Source organism: Crassostrea angulata, chromosome 3, assembly GCF_025612915.1.
Source record: "Crassostrea angulata isolate pt1a10 chromosome 3, ASM2561291v2, whole genome shotgun sequence".
NCBI lineage: Eukaryota > Metazoa > Mollusca > Bivalvia > Ostreida > Ostreidae > Magallana > Magallana angulata.
The window spans coordinates 46908130-46927659 of NC_069113.1; the positions used below are offsets into that span (position 1 = coordinate 46908130).

The window sequence follows — 19530 nt, forward strand, 5'->3', positions numbered from 1 at the left end:
AGGAAACCTGTTCACATTGTTTCACTTTCCATCCCAATTGTGATTTGAGAAATAGTAATTAAAATTTAAGGCATATCGTTTGACACTATTAAAGCTGACATTTTATTAATCAAATTATTTATTTTTTTGGATGTTATTTTAAAAAACTATCATTTATTTTACATGGTTATAAATCTATAATTTTCCCTATATTGATAGAGTAAAACCACTCTTTGAGATATGTAATATCATCGATTCTGAAACAGTTTCCTTGCTGTACAGAAGTATACATTACCATAGATCCTGTCTAATCTGACATCCTGTGTATTCCGAAAAACTCTTCGAAACTGTCAGAATAATCAGTGTCACTATATATATGATAATATCCTTTCAGCTTACAGACCATTTCCATCAAACTGTCAAATAGCCATGTAAAGTTTTAAAATTACTTTTTTAATAAAAGACTTGAGATATTTGCATTTAAAAGTAGACAAAATATTTTTTTTAAAAACTAGACTGTTATCATTAGTAAATGAATCTTATAAAAATCTAATCTTGAATAAGTTATTACTTTGATTCGTTGTTTTAGAACATCAAGATCATGAATAATCTCATTAAAAGTGTATTCATTATTCAACGGTCTGAAAAAAAAACAAGGAAAGGATTAAAATTTTATGTGTTGCATATGAAAGTTGACATGTTTGCACAAAATATGTGTAAATTACATTTACAAGGACATTGTTGGAATGGACCACACATCTCTCTGCTGTCATTTTGTCAGCTTTATATCTTTTTCAAAGATAAATGGTCCATTTCCCATGCATAAACCAGTATTTGATAAAACTGTTAATAGAAATGATGTACCGGTACATGAATTGATTTTTCCCGTAATGTTGTACTGAATGGATCAGTATGGATAAATAGATGTTCCAAATGAAAATCACTTAAACTACAGCCGCTCCAAAATACACACACTTGCATGCAAATACTATTGAAATGGTCAAGATACACAGAATCACCTGCATCAGTGATCAATTTCATTAAACTTATATCCAGTTTAACAGTCTAGCTGATCTGATAACATATCCATGGAAACCATAGTATGATGGAGTGAAGTGACTGTTCTCAATGTATTTTATTAAACGTTTGCCCCAATACCTTTTACTTTCAAACTTGTGTTACAGTGGAGAATTGCTTTTGCTAAGTTACATCACATTAGTTAGCCTATTGGAGGCTCATACAGTAGTGTAGGAAGCAGGTTGAGATTGAACGCTAGCTACGACAAATTCAAATCAATGAAAACACATATGTAGGCAACACCTGTTTCTTTATACACAAAGCTCTCAGACTCTACAGAAATGGGTCTCTGAAAAGACCATTTAAACCCATGTTATTCATTATAAGTATGAACCATGTAGCCACAGAAACTATTCTCAAGAAGCTATGACTCTTTATCAAAGGTCAAAAGTTTTTGCAATGAACCTTCATGTAGTGACTTTCTTTCTCTCTATGATATATAACTTTGTTTAGTCATGTGCAGAAAGTCTTAATATTCTCATTGTATTTACATGGTATATTCAATGAGTACTTTATCAAAGGTCAATACTACTTGTTGCAATGAGCCTCTATGTAATGATCTTGATTTTACAGAGACTTTCTTGTCATGATATAAAACTTTGTTTAGTCATGTTCTTATTACATTTTATTTTATTTTATCTATACTGTACATTTATGTTGTAGATCACTGTGTTCAGGATGGGGGAGGGAGCCCAGGACATTGATCTGGCCATATTGACTGCTCTCCTTAAAGGTCAGGGCCATTATAGTATTCTATGTATTTGTATTTTTAATTGACATGAAATTTTTGGGGTTGATGGGAATTTTGATGATGACTTGTACTAATAAGGGAATCATCAATGAACTTTGACCTCTATTGTAGGAACCAATGCCAGCGCCCCTGACCAGCTGAGTTTGGCCTTGACCTGGGACAGAGTAGACATAGCCAGGAGTCACATTTTTACCTATGGCCAGGAGTGGCCTGTAAGTGAATCATAATCTGTCTATACTTATTGCATAGATTTGTTGATGTTTAATAAAGAAAACATTAGACTTTGTCTTTCAAAATAGAAAAATTGTTTAATTCATGCTTTATGATTTGTGGAAGATCTAAATTCTGGCATCTTTACCCATTAATATATATCTTAAGACACCAGTACCAAGATTGTAACTAAATTTAATGTATAAATCCATCCAATGAACCCATAAATACATGTATTGGGCAATACAACAAAATGAATAATTCTTCAATATTTGCTGTTGTTTTCTAGAAAATTTTTCATTCTACACACCAATCTAACAATCCTGCTGCTGTTGTTGATTAACAAGCTAATCTAATGTATTTTACAGGAAGGTTCCCTGGAACAAGCCATGATGGATGCACTCATTAATGACAGGGTAGACTTTGTCAAGCTGTTGCTGGAAAATGGAGTCAGTATGCACACATTCCTGACCATTCCTCGGCTGGAGGAACTCTACAACACTGTAAGTGGCTCTGATTGGACGATAAGTGTGATGTCATTGACAACTGAAGCCAATTTTGGATGTTTGTTTTAAGATTTTAACTTTAACTTTTGTTATTTTAGAGACAAGGTCCTGCAAACACACTGCGATATCTAATCAGGGATGTAAGAAAGGTAAAGAACTCTGATATGTAAACAGATGAGAGAGAATTGTTCAAGATTTTCAAAAAATAAAATATTGACAAACAAAACAAATTTTAGTAACTTTGTAACGTATGAAAATGTGGATCATTGCTGTTGAACATATGAGAGAGAACAAGAATGAATGGGAACTTGTTTGTTTCAGCATGTGGTGTCGACCTACAACTACACATTGATTGACATAGGAATGGTGATCGAGCACCTGATGGGTGGAGCCTTCAGGTCGACGTACTGCAGGAAGCGATTCCGACAGAAGTACAACGCTCTCAGGAGAAATGTAAGTCCAGGCGGTGGGTGATGTCTGTATAGATAACAAAAAGTCACACAATTCCCTGTAATCTAAACTTATGCAGAATTTACTGTCTTAACTTTAATTCAAGAAATTTGGCAATGTACTCATACAAGGGGCCATGATGAGCTCACTTTTGATCAATCTCAATTTTACCAAAAATATGTATCAGAAAAGTGAGACTGAAATCAAAAGCGAGCTCATCTAAGTTTTATATGGTTCTAAAGCCAGGTAAATTTTTCAAATTAATGCATGAAATGTTTTTCAAATCAAATGAAAACTTTGTAAGTGTTTATTATAGAACACGGCTGGCAACCTGCACAGCATAGTGATCGACCTACCTCTGATGATAGACACGAAGGAGGCCCAGGAGCTGTTTCCTTACCCCTTCCACGATCTGATGATCTGGGCCGTCCTGATGAAGCGCCAGAAGATGGCGCTCTTTATGTGGCAGCATGGAGAGGAGGCCATGGCCAAGGTACACAACTCTGTCCACACTTTGATCTTAACTCACTCATACTCTGACTGTAATGGAATAGATGAATATCTTAGGTTACCTACTAATGCATAGTGGGGCATACTTAGATTTCAATTTTGGGAAATAAAGCAATTTCATAAACAATTGGCAAACTTTATTTGTTTTCTTTCAACATGAAGCATCATCTTCATATGGATTATTTGTTACACAGTAGAGAGCTTTATGTTATTAAAGGGGTAGTATTGAAGGAAGGATTGCACAAACTGGTTTGACTGTAGGAGTTGTCTTTCTTTTCACAACAGGCCTTGGTGGCGTGTAAACTGTACAAGTCCATGGCACACGAGGCGGATGAAGACAACCTTGAAGTGGACATCTCAGAACAATTCCTCAACGACGGAAAGTAAGTAGAGGAGAGGAACTGGAACATTTCTTCATTAGGATTGATTGAAATCAAACATTTTGTTTTCTACAGCATTCTTCACATGTTCATGAATATGGAGGGTGTCATAGAAAACTTTAACTATGTTAAAATAGTGCTACATTATTATTCAGATTCAGCTGTGTTTCACTTGTCAATGAGAAGAAATTTGACAAAAACTTCCTGTGAAACATAAAAAGAACAGATAGATTGTACTCATGTACTGCATTAAAACCTCATTGACAGTTTCGAGTGACCATTAAAACCTCAGTGACAGTTTTGAGTGACCATGTCATATACTTCAGTATAATATTGGTAGCAGCTTCCTTAGATAAATGATACAAGTACTGGTAGTTATGTTTAGTTAAAGATACCATCTGATTGTTTATGCGTTTTTACCAACAATTATCTGAACGATTACAGGGAGTTTGAGAAGCTAGCGCTGGAGCTACTGGAGCACTGCTACAAGATAGATGACGACTACACCCAGCAGTTACTGACCTACGAACTCAAGAACTTCTCGGACCAGACCTGCCTCAGTCTGGCCGTTGACGCCATGCACCAGGACTTTGTGGCTCACACCTGTTGTCAGACCCTGATTAACGACCTGTGGATGGGAGGTCTACGCATGAGGAAGAACAGCAGTCTGAAGGTAGGCTTAGAGGAGAATAATGAGGGTGATGCTCAGATGTTAATATTATTTTTTTTTCTATGATTGAAATTGAGATCAGACAAGATATTTGAGTATATTGCATAATAGTTCCATTCAAAGAGATCCAAAGTAATAAATCACGCTTAACATTTTTAGGATTAGATTGCTTTATACGGGTCCATTAGTAACTAAACTTCAAAGAACTTTAGAATAAACTTTTTTTGTTCAATGCATGCATATAAGAATTTCGTTACAAAGATATTTTTTTCCTTAAAAAATTGCAATTATTGATTATTTCAAAAATAGAATCTGCACAAAATTTTGCCCTAAATTCAACAGGTGATTGTGGGAATTTTCATTCCTCCGTATGCCATGGCCCTAGAGTTTAAGACAAAGGAGGAACTACAGTTGATGCCTCAGACAATGGAGGAGCACCTTGAGGAGCTCGAGGACGACGACAGTGACACTGAGGACCTGTCCTTTAGCTCGCTAGACGATGACAACGTTCATGAGGTACACTACAACGCTAGCTGCAATCTGCTTCAAGCCTTCAATTATTTTCTCCATTTTTGCATTTTTTAAAATAACAGCTTCAATCCTTTTCCCTTTTATGCCCATTTTTTACCACTTTTTCTTTGGATTGAAATGTTAGCTTGCTATCCTTTATTTGGCCTTTTATATAAAAAATGGTTTTTTTTCCATATTTTTGCAATTTTTTTTTAATTTCTTTTTTTTTTTTTTGCACCTTCTGATATTTTGTTATGAAGAAAAGTACTAAAGGTATTTTTTTTCGTAGCAGTATGTTCTGCATTGTGTGATTTTCTCCATTCTTTGACAGTACCCTAGCATTTACACCATCTCTGATTCCCAGTCTGCCACTCAACTCAGTATCAATGGACACTCCAACGGGAAACTCAAACAAGCCCTAAACAATCACAAGGTCTATACTCCACATAGAGTACATGTAAACAAAGATGCATTATAAACACTTAGTAATCAACTGTGTAATAGGCTTGTCAGAGAAAGTTAACAGGGCTGGGTTATGGTGGAAAGTTGATGAAATAAAATGATGCATGGGAATAATGGTGTGTGTTGCATGTAATGACTCTGTATATTTTGTTTTTTAGCCATAAGTTTCTATTACAGATGACAGGGTTGTATGCATGGGTTGTATGCATGGGTTGTATGCATGTTAATTAGGATGGAATAGATGACTTGAAATGCTGGAAGGTTTTGTCTTTTGTCTGTTCTCTGTTCTGTCTCCAGAGCCCATATGACTGCATTTCAAAATGAACCGAATGACAGAATTGTTAATGTTTTCATTCTCACTGAAGTGATCCTCAACATAAAATTTTTTATACAAAACTATTTCAATTATAAAGGCACTATATGCTTTATTGAGATAACGTTAAAATATTTGGTATTTTACATCATGAAAAGTACAGATATCGATTATTTGGTAGCAAGTTTATTTTGTAAAATGCAGCTCTAAATGTCAGATTCATAAAGGGATATTTTCTACACTATGATCTTATAAAAATTATATGAACCTCAAAGTTTATTAGGCAATCATTTTTATTGTCAATTTTACTACATTGTTACTTAGTAATTTTACATTAAGAATTTATCTCTTAATTAATAAGATTGTTGCTTATTAAAATTGCTATGTTATATCTTTTTTGGTAAAATAAGTACATATGGTGTAAAGCTCATTTCTTTATGAAATATACCGGTACTGTATTCTTTATGAAATAAACTACTGTAACAATTGTCAAGTCTATCTAGTCATTCAGATCTCAAAAACAGTGTCCTATAAGTGTTCAACAGTTATACTTGCCCTTGAATTATCTTTTTCCTGAAAAGCAAAATTTCCTGCTTTACATTTAAAACTAAGCATAAGTTCATTGCATCATCAACTAAACCTGTGATATGACAGCCAGATTTGTGTCTTACAGAGCATGTACTGTGATGACATGAACATGGACTCGACTCAGATTAAGGGGCAGGAGAATGGGAGTTGTCTCGTGGACACCAGCAGCACCATGGATTACTCGCACATGCAGAACAAGAAGAAAAAAAGTCCTCTCAGGCTAGGCAAGAAGATCTACGAGTTCTACAACGCCCCCATCGTAAAGTTCTGGTTCTACACGGTAAGTCTTGAGTTTGGTACTTAGGGTAGAATTTTGTTTGCATCTTTTAAAAACCATAAAAGTTTTTGAATTGGAACCCTCTGTTCATCTGATAATTTATTGATTTCTGAATGATTGCCTGTGAATGGCCTAAATTCTAAATCACTCATGTACTAAGGTCAAATTGAATTTTTAAGTTCATTGATAGTTTTTGGGACTTAAAAATCTTTCGAGGCCATGGTTGTCATGTTATATGTAATTCTGTTTTAATGTAACTTCTACATTTGTTAACTTTTTTGTTACAGTTGACGTACTTTGCTTTCCTGGCTGCTTACACCTTTGTCGTTCTTGTCAAAACCTACCCACAACCCACTTGGCCCGAGATCTTTCTAATGACCTACGTTTTCTCTCTAGCAATTGAGAAATTCAGACAAGTAAGGATCTTTTCTTCAGAAGTTTAATCATCTTTTTGCTATCGCTGTTCTTTTGTAGCTTTGTAGCAAAGTAAAAATCTTTTAAACTCTTTATTTTTCAAATCTAAAAATCTCTTCAATCTCCTTTATACAATTGAATTACTTTAATAGATTTAGTAATAAATTTACAAGTCCTCTATGATTAAATCTTATACATGTACCGGTAGATATACATGTACTATGTAGGTAAAATGAACTGAGTGAACAAATTGTACACTATGAAAAGTTTGTTCTATTTTCCTTTTCTTTAAATTTTTTTTTTTATTACTTTTAATTGATCACCCCTGTAATGACCTAAATTTTTCAATATATAGATTATAAAGTGAAAATTTCAACAAAAAAAAGGAAAAATATTGAATCTTTTGACCAGAAATTCTCATTGAATTTCTCAGATATGTGCATCTGAAGATCAATAATGGTGTTTAATTAAGATTAGAGCTGTCATTGGCATTAATCTTATAAGGCTGACAGCTGCAAAATAATGTAAGGGAAGGAATGGGGACAATTGCAGAGTTCACAGAGACCTTGGACCGGTAGGCATGTATATGCCGTGTCTGGTTACATGCTGTATGTTGGTGTTAGCACCAGGATCACGGACACAATTGTTGAAATATGAAGATTAAACTGGGAGATCAGGATAGCATTCGAAATTGGCAGACATCTGAGGATGTGCTGAAGCTGACCAGCTGTTGACTCATGACAATGGAGAATGGCTAGAGGAAAATCAATCAAATCTGTTGGCTGTTATCTGCTTATGTCTTTTTGAACTTGATTTCTTAGAGTCAATCCCACAAGTAAAATGACATTATAAACATAAAAAACATTGTCAAATCTGCTTGCAATCATACTCAGTTTTAGAAAAATCATGGGGCTTGGGCTTGGTATTTAACCTTTAAATTTCAATTCCTGGTTCAGTCATGAGTTTCTTTGCAAACAAGTACATATACGTCTACTTCTTCATGCCTGCTTCCTTTTTACAAGGCCCTTAGTAATCCATTGGACAGAGCAAACATTCCATCTATAGATGTTGCGTCAGTTTTGGTTTTGTTTTGTGTGTGTTGGGGGTTGTGTAGGGGAGTGCAGTAGACTCTGACATCAGGGTATTGATGTCATCGACGGAGTCTGGGGGCAACCGAGTTTGTTACAAGGTGATGACATCATCGCTGGATCAAATTATTACCAAAGGATTGTCCTGGGTTACAATAACACAACAGCAGTCTGAGTGCTACTTCTGATTCACTCCATCAACTTGAGAAGCTCGTTATTTGAGGAATGGCTACTTGGAATTGACAGACTTGTAGTTCAGATTGCAATAAAACCAGAGGAGGGTGGGAAAAAATCATGGATTTCGATTGAAAAGGTTATGGGAGACACTTTAACAAACAACCAAGTTGATTTTAGTGGAATTTATTCATAACAGATTTTTTGGAATAAGTAATCATATGTACACTGATTCAAGCTAAAAATGTCCCAGTAAGGATTTATACATAAATTCTGAAATTAATGATACATAAATAGAACATAAATAGATACATTATGGTATTACATGTATAGGTGAGTCAGATTAAAGGGGCATGGTCACGATTTTGGTAAAAAATTACTTAATGTTTACAATGCTTCACTGATCGAGACATTTTTAATGGTCATTTCAAATTTGAGTGCCATTTGTTGAGTTTTTAGCGAGTTACAGAGCTTACAATTCTTTGCCATGTAAACAAAGCTTTAGTTTACATTTTGAATGTTGAAGTAAAAATTCCAATTGTAGACCTAAAAATTAATGTGTTAAACATTAGGAACTGTTTATTCATGCTTAAAATGAATAAGCAGACAGACAAATCAACTTGAAAACTATTTTTGACTGGTATATTGAACCTATGTAAACAAAAACAGGGCACGAGCCTTGTTTACATGACAAGAAGTTGTGAGCCCTTTATTTTGCTCATAACTCTACAACTGGCTCTCAAATTTCACTTAATCACTAGAAATGTATTCCTAAAGCATTATAAATAAAAAAAAACAGAAAAATAGAATTTGACCAAAATCGTGATCATGCCCCTTTTATGTACAGTAGTACCAGATGATACTGTTGGAAATGATACAACTAACATATTCCAGGATATGTACTATAAAATCATTGATATTCTTGGGAATTAATTTCCCTTTGTCTATTTCAAGGAATTCATATCCCACGTAAACCATGAATAACTTTTAATTATCACATTTACAGTAAGTTTGACAGAAATATTGATGATTTTACAATATTTGCAACAAAAGTAAAGAGCAATTGCACTATACCTCTACACATGTACCTGTCAATAAAATAACATCAGGCAAAGGTGGCCATCTCAGTCTGAGGTGTGCTTACCAAGGGAAGAGAACTCTCCTGACCCGAACCGCTGGACTTGAATGTTAGCCTCGGTTTTGGCTGTTGTTTTCGAAGATGAACACGACACAGGAATCGCTTCAGCTCCATCCGGAATCTCTGTCCTGTCAGTCCATAGATAAAAAAATTGACAGCGTGGTTAATGTACATGAGAAGGAAACAGACAGTTCTTATAAACACAGCCTCTGCTTGTGCTGTGGTAGATCTTGGTTTCTCCATGAAGAGTGGGTAGAGGGGCCGAGGCATGGTGGTGATAATCCACGTAAAAGAAATGACCAGCAAGCACACCGCCAGCTTCTGGTGGTCACAGCGCGCCTGTTGGTCATTCTTTGTCATTGCCTGAAACAGAGGCTTGCTCTTGATGAGGTTGACAATGATGAGAGAGTTAAACAGGAGCAGGACCAACACGGGAAGGAAGGAATACAGAACAAGGTAGATCCAGGGAAACACTTTACAGACTATGTTCTCGTATGCGTACGGCACGCATTTCACCTGGCCGTTACGAAAAGTGTGAAGCTTTGCTGTCCAGAAAATGTGGCTGTTGATTAAAATAAAGATCATAGCAATCATCACAGTGACAAACTTGGCTCTGGCTAAGTTACACATAGTGGTGGCTCTGAGGGGAAACCACACGGCTAGAAAGCGTTCAACTGTAACTGCCACAATCAGCCAAGCAGAAAAATGGACACAGAACTGGGTCGTGAAAATGGAGAGTTTGCAAGCAGCAGGACCCTGATGGAGCAATTCAAAGCCAGTCAGTACCATTATCCAGGTTTTGAAAGCACTAATGTACAACACTACAGTGTCTGCCACAGCAAGAGTGGCCAAGTAGAAAAAGGTGGAGGTCTGCCTCATCTCCCTTTGGACCATGATCAGAAAACTCATCACATTTCCAAAAGTTCCAATAAAAATAATGATTGGGAGACAGTACTTTATCAAATCAATGGCTAAAATGTAAAACGGCTCCGACTTTAAATCACTGTAAGACATGTCGGCTGTAATGTTCTCATCTTCTGTCCAGTTTCTAATGAGCAACGTTGTGTAGTTCTGAATTTCCTCCATACTTGTTAGGTTTGCCAGACTTAGGTAAGCCTTGTCACAAATTCTTCACTTGTTGCCTTGAAATGACTAGACACTTTAAGATTTTTTAATGATAATATCTTTTGTTAAATTAATTGAAATCAATATTTTTTGTGATAAACCTATGATCCATTTCTTCAGAATTTCCACTGGCATTTCACTTCTTACAGCATTTTAATTAATTGTAAAGCTGTACCACATTCAAGTTCTTAAATAGCTGTGAAAGTGAGAAATAATTGTGTGGTTCGATTCACCTCCTTGGACGATGCTTGCTGCACTGGTGGTCTCTGTGTGGAGATTAGCTTCCCAAGTCCACCGCAAATACAGTAGATACGTTCCGATTTGTCTCTGTTTATCTCCAATATCCTGGCTTTTAAGTCCTTTCAGTTTCCAATAGCAGTTGGCAGTGGCAATGCGTAGATCTGGCAAAAATTCTATATCTGTACTATCGTCATTAAAATTGATGGTAGAATTTTTTTTTTAATGACAACAAAAAATATATACTCTTTAGGTTTTACTTTCTCATTTAAGAAATTGCAATTCAATTTGTCGGAAGATACAATTTATTAATGATTTAGTTTGCTACTGGCAAGTATTGATCGAAGTTGAAAATATATACTGGTTTGATAAAGGAAAGATTTACTTGTTAAGGAACAGTTTGACACAGGGGTCTCCTTTCTCTTGAAAAAAAAAAATAGGGTTATCAGCACAATATACAACCTTATTGGAAAACGAAATCAATTACAGTTGTTGGGTGACTACCCAATGTGTGAAAAATCTTAATGTGTTGAAATCATATTAAAACAATAAATATTGGCATTTACAAAAATAACAAAAGGAGGGGGTTTCTATTAAGTGCCCAATTGAAGCCACATTGATCCAGATTTCAATAAATTAAATATGGATTGCTCCTTCTAAAGTAATTCAATATATTGTCTAAAATGAATGAATATAAAGAGCATCCTTTAGGAAATTTCATGACATGGCAACCCATGTATCAGTGGTTACACAATCCAGTAGAGGAACCTGCATACAAACATGGCAGTTTATGATAAAAATTAAATTCCAACTAATTTGAATTTTTTTTTTCTATTTTCTTTTGGCTTTTATTTTTAGTGGATGGGGTGGAAGGTATTGTTGTGTTGGGTTGGTGCAGAATGAATTTTTGAATTGTACTAACTAGTGTATTGTACTGCAGTGCATTGTAAAATCATATTGATTTGATGGTATTGTGGCTGTTGTTACTGATTCATGGAACACACAAGAAAACAGACTTCATATCCATCAAACTTTCATCTCTTTTCCTCTGATTTCCATCCATCATCATCATGTTTGTTTCAGTGAATAGTACGGTACACTATCATGTCATTTATTGGTAAAGAGTGAAAAAAAAACAGGAAGTTGGAGTTGCGATTTTTATATGCGTTTCTCACGAGACAATGTACAGGGGCAGGGTCTGTCGGGGAGGAATCTGGAGTGATGGATCTGTTACATTTTTAATTGTTTTTTTGCGTCAATACAATGGTGTTAGTTTGTGGAATGTAAAAAACGTGATATTGAAATAAACACGTGTTAGGAAGAAATAAAGTTCAATATTAGTAGAGTTTTCAATATTTGTACATTGACTGTTATATAAAAGATAAACTGCTCGGTAAAAGCATCTCTTGTGATATTTGAAAGTTTGTGGGATACGACAATACAGTAAGGGGGAGTAAGTGTGGGACATTGGATCTGTTGATGGACTCTAAAAGCCTACTGTTTACCCAACAAATTAGCTTGTATGTTTAAACTGATGCACTATTGTCCGACCGGATGATAAGCAGTTTGTGTTGGGAAATTCCTTTATAAAGGAACAGAAGAGGAATCCATACTTGACCAATATGTTACCATTAGAATAAGCTCCCAGTCTGTTAATTGTTTGAACATGTCTGTGATGTCATAGGGTTTTTGCGTAATTTTTCTTAATCATAACTTTATTGACATCTTGATTTATTTACTTGTTTTTCCTGTATTCAGTACTAAGGGCTTGTCTTCTGCCTGAGATGTTATTTGAATGAAAGAATATCAATTGATTATTTAGATTTTAATACTCCTGGAAAAGATATAAAATAATGCTTGTTTAAGGTGCAGCAGTTAAAAACATTTGCTTTAAAAAAAAACAATGTTTTGAAAACGCTTCAGTAAATGCATGCCATTTATCGATGGCCTTTACCATTTATTTCTGAATACAGAATATGAGTTAATGATAAAGACATCTATTTTTGTGATAATTATGACGATCAAGGATTGATGTGAGGCTTTTATAAAGCTTCCTTGGCCCCATTATCATTCAAATACTTTGATAGATTGTTGTATTTCTTGAGACAAGAGGAAACCATAAAGGGAAAATAAAAAAAAAAGTCATCTTTGTGAAATCTTCGCACAAAAGTACACATACTTCTGAAACCCATACAACATTAAATGTAATCTAGTCATTGACAATGAACAAAAACTGAGCACACACATGAATTGAATTTTATGAGTTTTGATATTAACAATTGGGATTTTTTATCAACCTATTTTTCTTTCCGTAAATTTTAGTCTCCAGAGTTAAATTCTAAGCATTTGTCAAATGAATGTGATCTTCAAGTTATGAATTTAAAAAAAATGCATTATCTTCTAAGCATATAATTTATCGCTTTAGTTAATCGTTAAACATTTGTAATGTGTGTTTCTTCTATTTTACAGATAGTGGCATCGGAACCGGTGAAGATCAGTTTAAAGTTACGTGTGTTCTTTAGTCAGTACTGGAATATATGGGACTTGGTGGCCATCTTGATGTTTTCTACGGCAGTCGGTTTACGAATGTACAATGAAACGAGACAAGCGGCAAGGATCATATACACGCTGAACATTGTGTTCTTCTATATCCGTATACTGGAGATTCTGTCTGTGAACCAGTACTTGGGGCCCTACGTCAAAATCATCGGAAAACTGGTGAGTGCAGAGACATTCATCTAACCTACTTTTACTTTGCTTTTTACTTTAAGCCTTAATTAGAATGATCTGGGCTGCGTTTTACAATAGAATTTACAGCAAAGTTGTAAAATTTTTCTCATTGCGCAACATTTGTCCCAAAACAATTTTTTATAATTAATTTCAAAAATAAAAGTATGTTTATTGGGCTTTAAAATAATGAGCATTTCAAATTTAGTAATGATTAAGTCATAATTTCTTTGAACTCAGCTCTGGATGATAAGAAAAGGTTAGAGCCTGAGAAAAAAAAATGTAGACTTATTGTAAAATACAGTACACGGGTGTGTTGTGATGTCATTTAACGACTCTTTTTTTCCAGCTGCGGGACATGTCTTACTTCCTGATTATCATGTTGTTAGTGGTGATGAGTTTCGGAATCATCCGTCAAGCGGTGCACTTCCAGAATGAAGAGCCTTCGTGGTTCCTAGTTAGAAACATGTTCTACTATCCATACTGGATGATATACGGAGAGTTGTTTGCTGATGAAATAGACAGTAAGTTTGCATTTTTTATAATCTCATTGTATTTTCAGAATTGATATCATTTACAGTCAATTCTGCATTTCAGGGAAATACCATTTTTTTCTCTGGGCTTCTGTAGCATTATATATTGTTGTAATTAAAAGTATATTAATATTGAATAAAATTACAAAAGGAATTCTTTAACTCTTTTCAATATGATAACCAATCATGTAGTATTTGTTTGATATACATAACATACACTTGTACATGTATAGTTTCATCAGCATTATTACATCTGGTACTCAGATAACAAGTGTTTTACTTGTATAATCCAAATTCAACCTCACAATTTGTAATGTATTACAAAGAAACAGCTAGTTCTCCATTATTTTAAATAGAAGAGATATCACATTTTATTTTCCTTAAACATTTTAGTATTAAAGTTTCAATACTTTAAAGATCGAAATCTATGGTATGAACTACTAGTATGAAATGGAAAGTCATTTCATTATTTCTGATTTTCTTTCAGCTTGTACAGACCCTATCCGGCACCCCGAAGGCTGTGTGTATGGATCATGGGTGGCCCCCTTCTGTATGTTTGTTTTCCTCCTCATCTCCAACATTCTTCTTGTCAACCTGCTCATTGCCAGATTCAAGTAAGTTTCCGACAAACACAATTCCATCAATTCTGTTGAAACCATCATTTCAAGGTTATAAGCATATCATTCCATCCAAAAGCAATGTTCTTTGTTGCTCTACGAAAATCCTTCTGTTTTGCAGTGCAACTTTCATTCGAAACAACGCCAAATCTCGGGAGATCTGGAAGTTCCAGCGTTACCAGCTGATTGTGAATTACGAGCTGCGACCCATCCTCCCCCCACCCTTCACGTTCATTAGTCATATATACCTCACATTCAAGTACATCATTCGAAGGTGTAAAGGCAAAAGGGATTTCTTTGACAATGGACTAAGTAAGTTTTTGTGGATGGAATGTAATATTATACAGTCAAACTTCATTATCTCGAACTAAATGGGACTGTTAAAAACCTCAAGATATCCGAGTATTTATGATATTGAGGGTAAAATACTTAAAAAATAAGTGGTTGGGACTTACAAATCACTTCGACATATCCATTGTATTCGAGATATCGAAGTTTAATTGTATTTCATAAAAGTGATGAAGGGTCCATAATTGTTAATAAATTCACAGAATTTGCATAACCTCACAATTCACTCTCATTGCCAGTAAGTACGTACATTTAAATTGAGCTAGTACAGAAAAGCATGTTATCTTCAATCACAGAAGTGTTAGCAAGTCTGAAACCATGCAAAATCTTATACAAATGTAATTAGAGTGAAAATAACATAGGGTCAAAATAATCATATATACTGTTATCATGCAAAGCAGAATGTTAATATGAAGAAAAATTGGAGGCTTTATAAGAATAATCAAGGAATAACAGAAGACACTTTTTTATAAACAGAGTTGTTCTTGTCCCCTGATGACAAGGAGAAGCTTCACGATTTCGAGGAAGAGTGCGTGGAGGATTACTTCCGCTACAAAGATTACAAATTCCAGTCATCATCTGATGAACGAATCCGGGTCATCAACGAAAGGTCAATATTTATTCCAGTCTGTAATTATTATGCATATTATTTTTGGAAGCCTTGTTTGGAAATTTGTAAATCTTGGATGCTAGTGCATTTACTAGCATTCATAGTCTTTCATATGATTTGTTGATCATCTGATAATTTGAATGATATGGAATATTACTTGACATTGTGATTCTATATCATATATGTAGATTTATTATATACTTAGTAACATCATTTTGTATACCTCTTTCACAGAGTTGAAAACATGACCATGAGAATGGACGACATCAACCAAAAAGAGAACTCCATCAAGCTCTCGCTGCAGACCATGGATTACAGGATGTCAAAGCTGGAGGATGTGGCGCTCCAGACCAACGACACCTTGTCAGTCCTACGGACCTACATGGCCAGAAGTGTCCGCCATTTCAGTGGAGCATCTTTTGGGAGTCAGATGCACGAACCCAGCCTAGAGAGCCAGGACTCCATCATAGAAAACGACATGGTCATGTACGAGTCAGATTCCTCTCCTTCTAAGGAAACGGACCTGGAAGCATCGGACACGACTACTCCCTCATTTACACTGGGCACGGATTCCCCAACGAACACTTCCGTGGAGACCAACTCCACCATGCGTAGCATTCCCTCTCCATTGTTAGTGCACACCAAAAAACCACTGAAGGAGGAACAGCTGGGCAAGGTCACTGATTTTTCCAAACAGCAGAAACCACCCTCTAAACGGAAACTGCTGGATCAAGGTCTGTTGAAGAGTCAGAAGTTGATGCCTCTTCAGGAGTCGAGTCCAGTTCAGGAATTCAATGAAGGCATTTCATTGACTCAGCGCAGACATGTGTCAACAGAACTAAGTGTGAACATAGAGCTGGCTAATGGAGGCGCTACGTCTGCTCCAGCAGCGACTCATGCATCAGAGGTGGAGAAGAACACAAACCAGTCCTCTCTCTACTCCACTGCTAGCATTTCTTCAGACACTCAAACCTCTACTGGACTACCCAGTGGCGGAATCGATTCCTTTGCCAATTCAGACATGCAAATGAGAATTTCTCCAGGAAGTTCACGCCCTCCGTCATCTCCCAGAATCTCAATAACCTCGGCCGTGTATGGGCAGAGTAAGAATGCTTTCCTAGCTCCCACTTCTGTGTCTCAGATGACACCCATTCTCACATCCATAAGTTCAGAATACACCACAATTACAGATGAAATAGACACTTCTTGTGTGGTCGACAAGAGCCCGCCAGGAAGTCCCAGTTCTTCTGGAACATTTTTCGGAGAGGGAACATCAGACATGGAGAAAAAGCGAAAACAGTCCGATGTGGTCACAGTGGAAAATGTGAGACTGAAAAACGCAGAGGAACTACAGCATCGCAAGATGGAGCGCCTGATTCAACATCGACTGCGACAGATTTCTCTGGACGAGTCGGATTGCATTAGTGATATCGCTAAACTGGTGGTCAGTGATATGAACCAGCAAGAGGAGAATCACTCAGGACAGGAGGAGGAGGAGGAGGAGAATTCAGAGGACATGAATGGATCCATGGAGAGCCTGGTCATTAATCAGGCCACGGTCACCTCAGAAGTCATCGAGATCAAGATCCGACGTCCATCCCAAGACATAGAACCTGCCAAGGAATGATGCTGGCTCTAGTTAGACGCCCGTTTCTGTTAGAGTAGTTTTATTTTTAGTGCATTATCTTGTTCATTTCATGCCAAATGTACAGATTTTTATCATATTTTGTGTAATCAACTTTATGATATGGACAAAGCATGCAAGTATTTATTGCAGATCATTTTTAAAATGACTCAAAATCAAGCAGAATTTAAGGAATCACATTGTTTTCTGTAATAAAATACAATCAGTTTCATAATACTTGTACATGTTTATAATTAAGATAAAAAGAATTAAGATTGTCACATTATTGAAAAATGTATCTGATCTCTGTGCTCAAGATTTATTCTCTCTGTACATATTACGGTACTTAGAAGGTTCCATGAGAACCCAAGTGCTAAATTATGTAGAGACAGTGCAATCTATGTCTGGGAGCTAGTTGTAATAAGAGTTTTATTTCTGAGGATAATGTGTGTACATAAAGAAATCTTATATAAAGATATTTATGGGTGTTCATTATGTTTCGTCTGTGGGTGTTGAGGATGTTTTGAGTTTTTACCATCGGACTGTGATAAATACAATCTGTGTCCAAAACCAGACCAGGTATACGCTACTGATTTTTACCTCTGTATTGAGAATTTCTTTCATAGACTGACATTGTTTGCTCACAACAAATATGGATTATATAGTATGGGTATACGTCTTTCGGTATGAATATATATGTATATATAGAATATATCTCCTTTTACATGTACTACTTTATTGCAATTTACATGCAAACACACACAAATATGACATGAACAAAACTCTATGGTTACCTTCTGCTGTTTTACATGCAGCTGCTTCTGATTAAACTGTGTGTGACAGCCCTTCTGAAGAATAATCTCACACAAACAATTCACTATTATTCCTTAATTCATAAAATTGTCAAGACAATGACAAAATCTGATCAAAATCAGGCATGCTGAATCTAAAATAATGTGTGCAGTTTGATTCAGATTTTTGTGCAAGATTTTGTATATGCATGAGGGATGTTTTGTGGCATCTAAAATTCATATTTTTATTAATATGCATTAAGTTATTTAACATTTTTACTATAAATATTTGAATAACTATATTTATACTTATATTCTCAATCTTTACATTATTTCTATATGTTTCTTTTGTTTGTTTAGATTCAATTATTATTGCTGTTGGTTTTTTCTGATTTCTTTCTCCATTGTATTTGTTTTCTACATTATGTATCAAAATTGAAAAAGAGTTAAGCCTCTAATCAGATTTTGTTTACAAAGAGAGTGCTTTTTGTTACCTTCTGTGTTGCAGTAGTAAATTTTCTTGTCTTTTTTTTCTTGCATCAAATTTTTGCATGGAAAAAGTATGAATAATGATGTTATACTTTGTGAAGCAAACCAAACAGTGACGGACACTACTTTCAGTGATGGTGCCAAATCATTTCCACAGGCAGTGTTAACCAGGACTTATCATAAGTCTGTTCATGTTTGTTAGACACATATTTTAGTTTGTAAGAAATTATTGTACAATGTACAAGGTTCTGTTAAACAGGTGTTCAACTTTTGTGTAGAAAACTGCTATGTGCTTGCCATTCTAGGAAAACAATTGAAGTTTTCAGTATGACTAAGTAATAAGTTTGTTCTAGTTATCTATCTGAGGGTATAATTTCATGCCATATAGTCACATACAAGCGAGATATTTTGTGCTTGATATATTGTTTTCACTACAAAGTTGTTTTGTTTTCAATGGTGTTCAGCATTTACCTCCCTTTTTTTTTGCTGCATATAAATGGGTCAATCTTCAGAAAATTAAAAAAAAATTGTTACAAAATCCCTGAATTTGTTACAAAGCAATAATAAATTAATGAAAAGACACAAGTTGAGCTCTTTATTTTTGTCTCCAAAAACAAGCATATGATGGCAGCAAAGTTTGATATTTCTGAGATGTGCTCAGCAGAGCAAGTGCTCACCAAACATCCCTATTACCAGTAATTTTATTGAGCACTTGCAAGCCGCAGCTCAGCTTAACATACCGTTGGAATCTGACCATCAATATTTCAAGCAGTGATCTTTATTCCAAACATAGCTCTCCTCCACCCCTGGTTGCCTTATTGGAAATTACATGTAGAATATCGAGGTAAAACTATTTAAGAGTAATTGGTTTTGGACTTTTATATCACTCCGCATATCCATGGTATTCGAGATATTGTTGTAAAACTCTTTCT

At 35.4% G+C, this 19530-nt stretch overlaps 2 protein-coding genes across 13 annotated transcripts in view; one reads left to right on the plus strand and one right to left on the minus strand.

The window, feature by feature from the left end:
- Nucleotides 1-19183, plus strand: part of LOC128178004 (transient receptor potential cation channel subfamily M member 1-like) — a 72402-nt gene extending 53219 nt beyond the window's left edge. For 11 of the 12 annotated variants that reach the window (XM_052844978.1, XM_052844984.1, XM_052844981.1 and 8 more), the window contains 18 exons: nucleotides 1720-1789; nucleotides 1919-2019; nucleotides 2386-2520; nucleotides 2622-2672; nucleotides 2845-2976; nucleotides 3290-3466; nucleotides 3769-3866; nucleotides 4308-4536; nucleotides 4876-5049; nucleotides 5375-5476; nucleotides 6492-6686; nucleotides 6971-7099; nucleotides 13329-13577; nucleotides 13936-14110; nucleotides 14607-14733; nucleotides 14858-15048; nucleotides 15562-15694; nucleotides 15929-19183. In XM_052844978.1, the coding sequence (XP_052700938.1) occupies nucleotides 1720-1789; nucleotides 1919-2019; nucleotides 2386-2520; nucleotides 2622-2672; nucleotides 2845-2976; nucleotides 3290-3466; nucleotides 3769-3866; nucleotides 4308-4536; nucleotides 4876-5049; nucleotides 5375-5476; nucleotides 6492-6686; nucleotides 6971-7099; nucleotides 13329-13577; nucleotides 13936-14110; nucleotides 14607-14733; nucleotides 14858-15048; nucleotides 15562-15694; nucleotides 15929-17321 (3861 nt within the window). In that variant the 3' untranslated portion in view covers nucleotides 17322-19183. The remainder of the gene's footprint in view (nucleotides 1-1719; nucleotides 1790-1918; nucleotides 2020-2385; nucleotides 2521-2621; nucleotides 2673-2844; nucleotides 2977-3289; nucleotides 3467-3768; nucleotides 3867-4307; nucleotides 4537-4875; nucleotides 5050-5374; nucleotides 5477-6491; nucleotides 6687-6970; nucleotides 7100-13328; nucleotides 13578-13935; nucleotides 14111-14606; nucleotides 14734-14857; nucleotides 15049-15561; nucleotides 15695-15928) is intronic. The other variant, XM_052844986.1, reaches the window with a different exon arrangement.
- Nucleotides 7444-13307, minus strand: LOC128178007 (growth hormone secretagogue receptor type 1-like). The gene has a single exon (XM_052844993.1). The coding sequence runs from the start codon at nucleotides 10581-10583 to the stop codon at nucleotides 9465-9467; it is 1119 nt and encodes a 372-aa protein (XP_052700953.1). The 5' UTR covers nucleotides 10584-13307; the 3' UTR covers nucleotides 7444-9464.
- Nucleotides 19184-19530: the final 347 nt, after the last annotated feature.

What these genes read in the sequence shown, in the direction of transcription:
- LOC128178007 (XM_052844993.1), bottom strand. Translation starts at nt 10,583, where the DNA reads ATGGAGGAAATTCAGAACTACACAACGTTGCTCATTAGAAACTGGACA.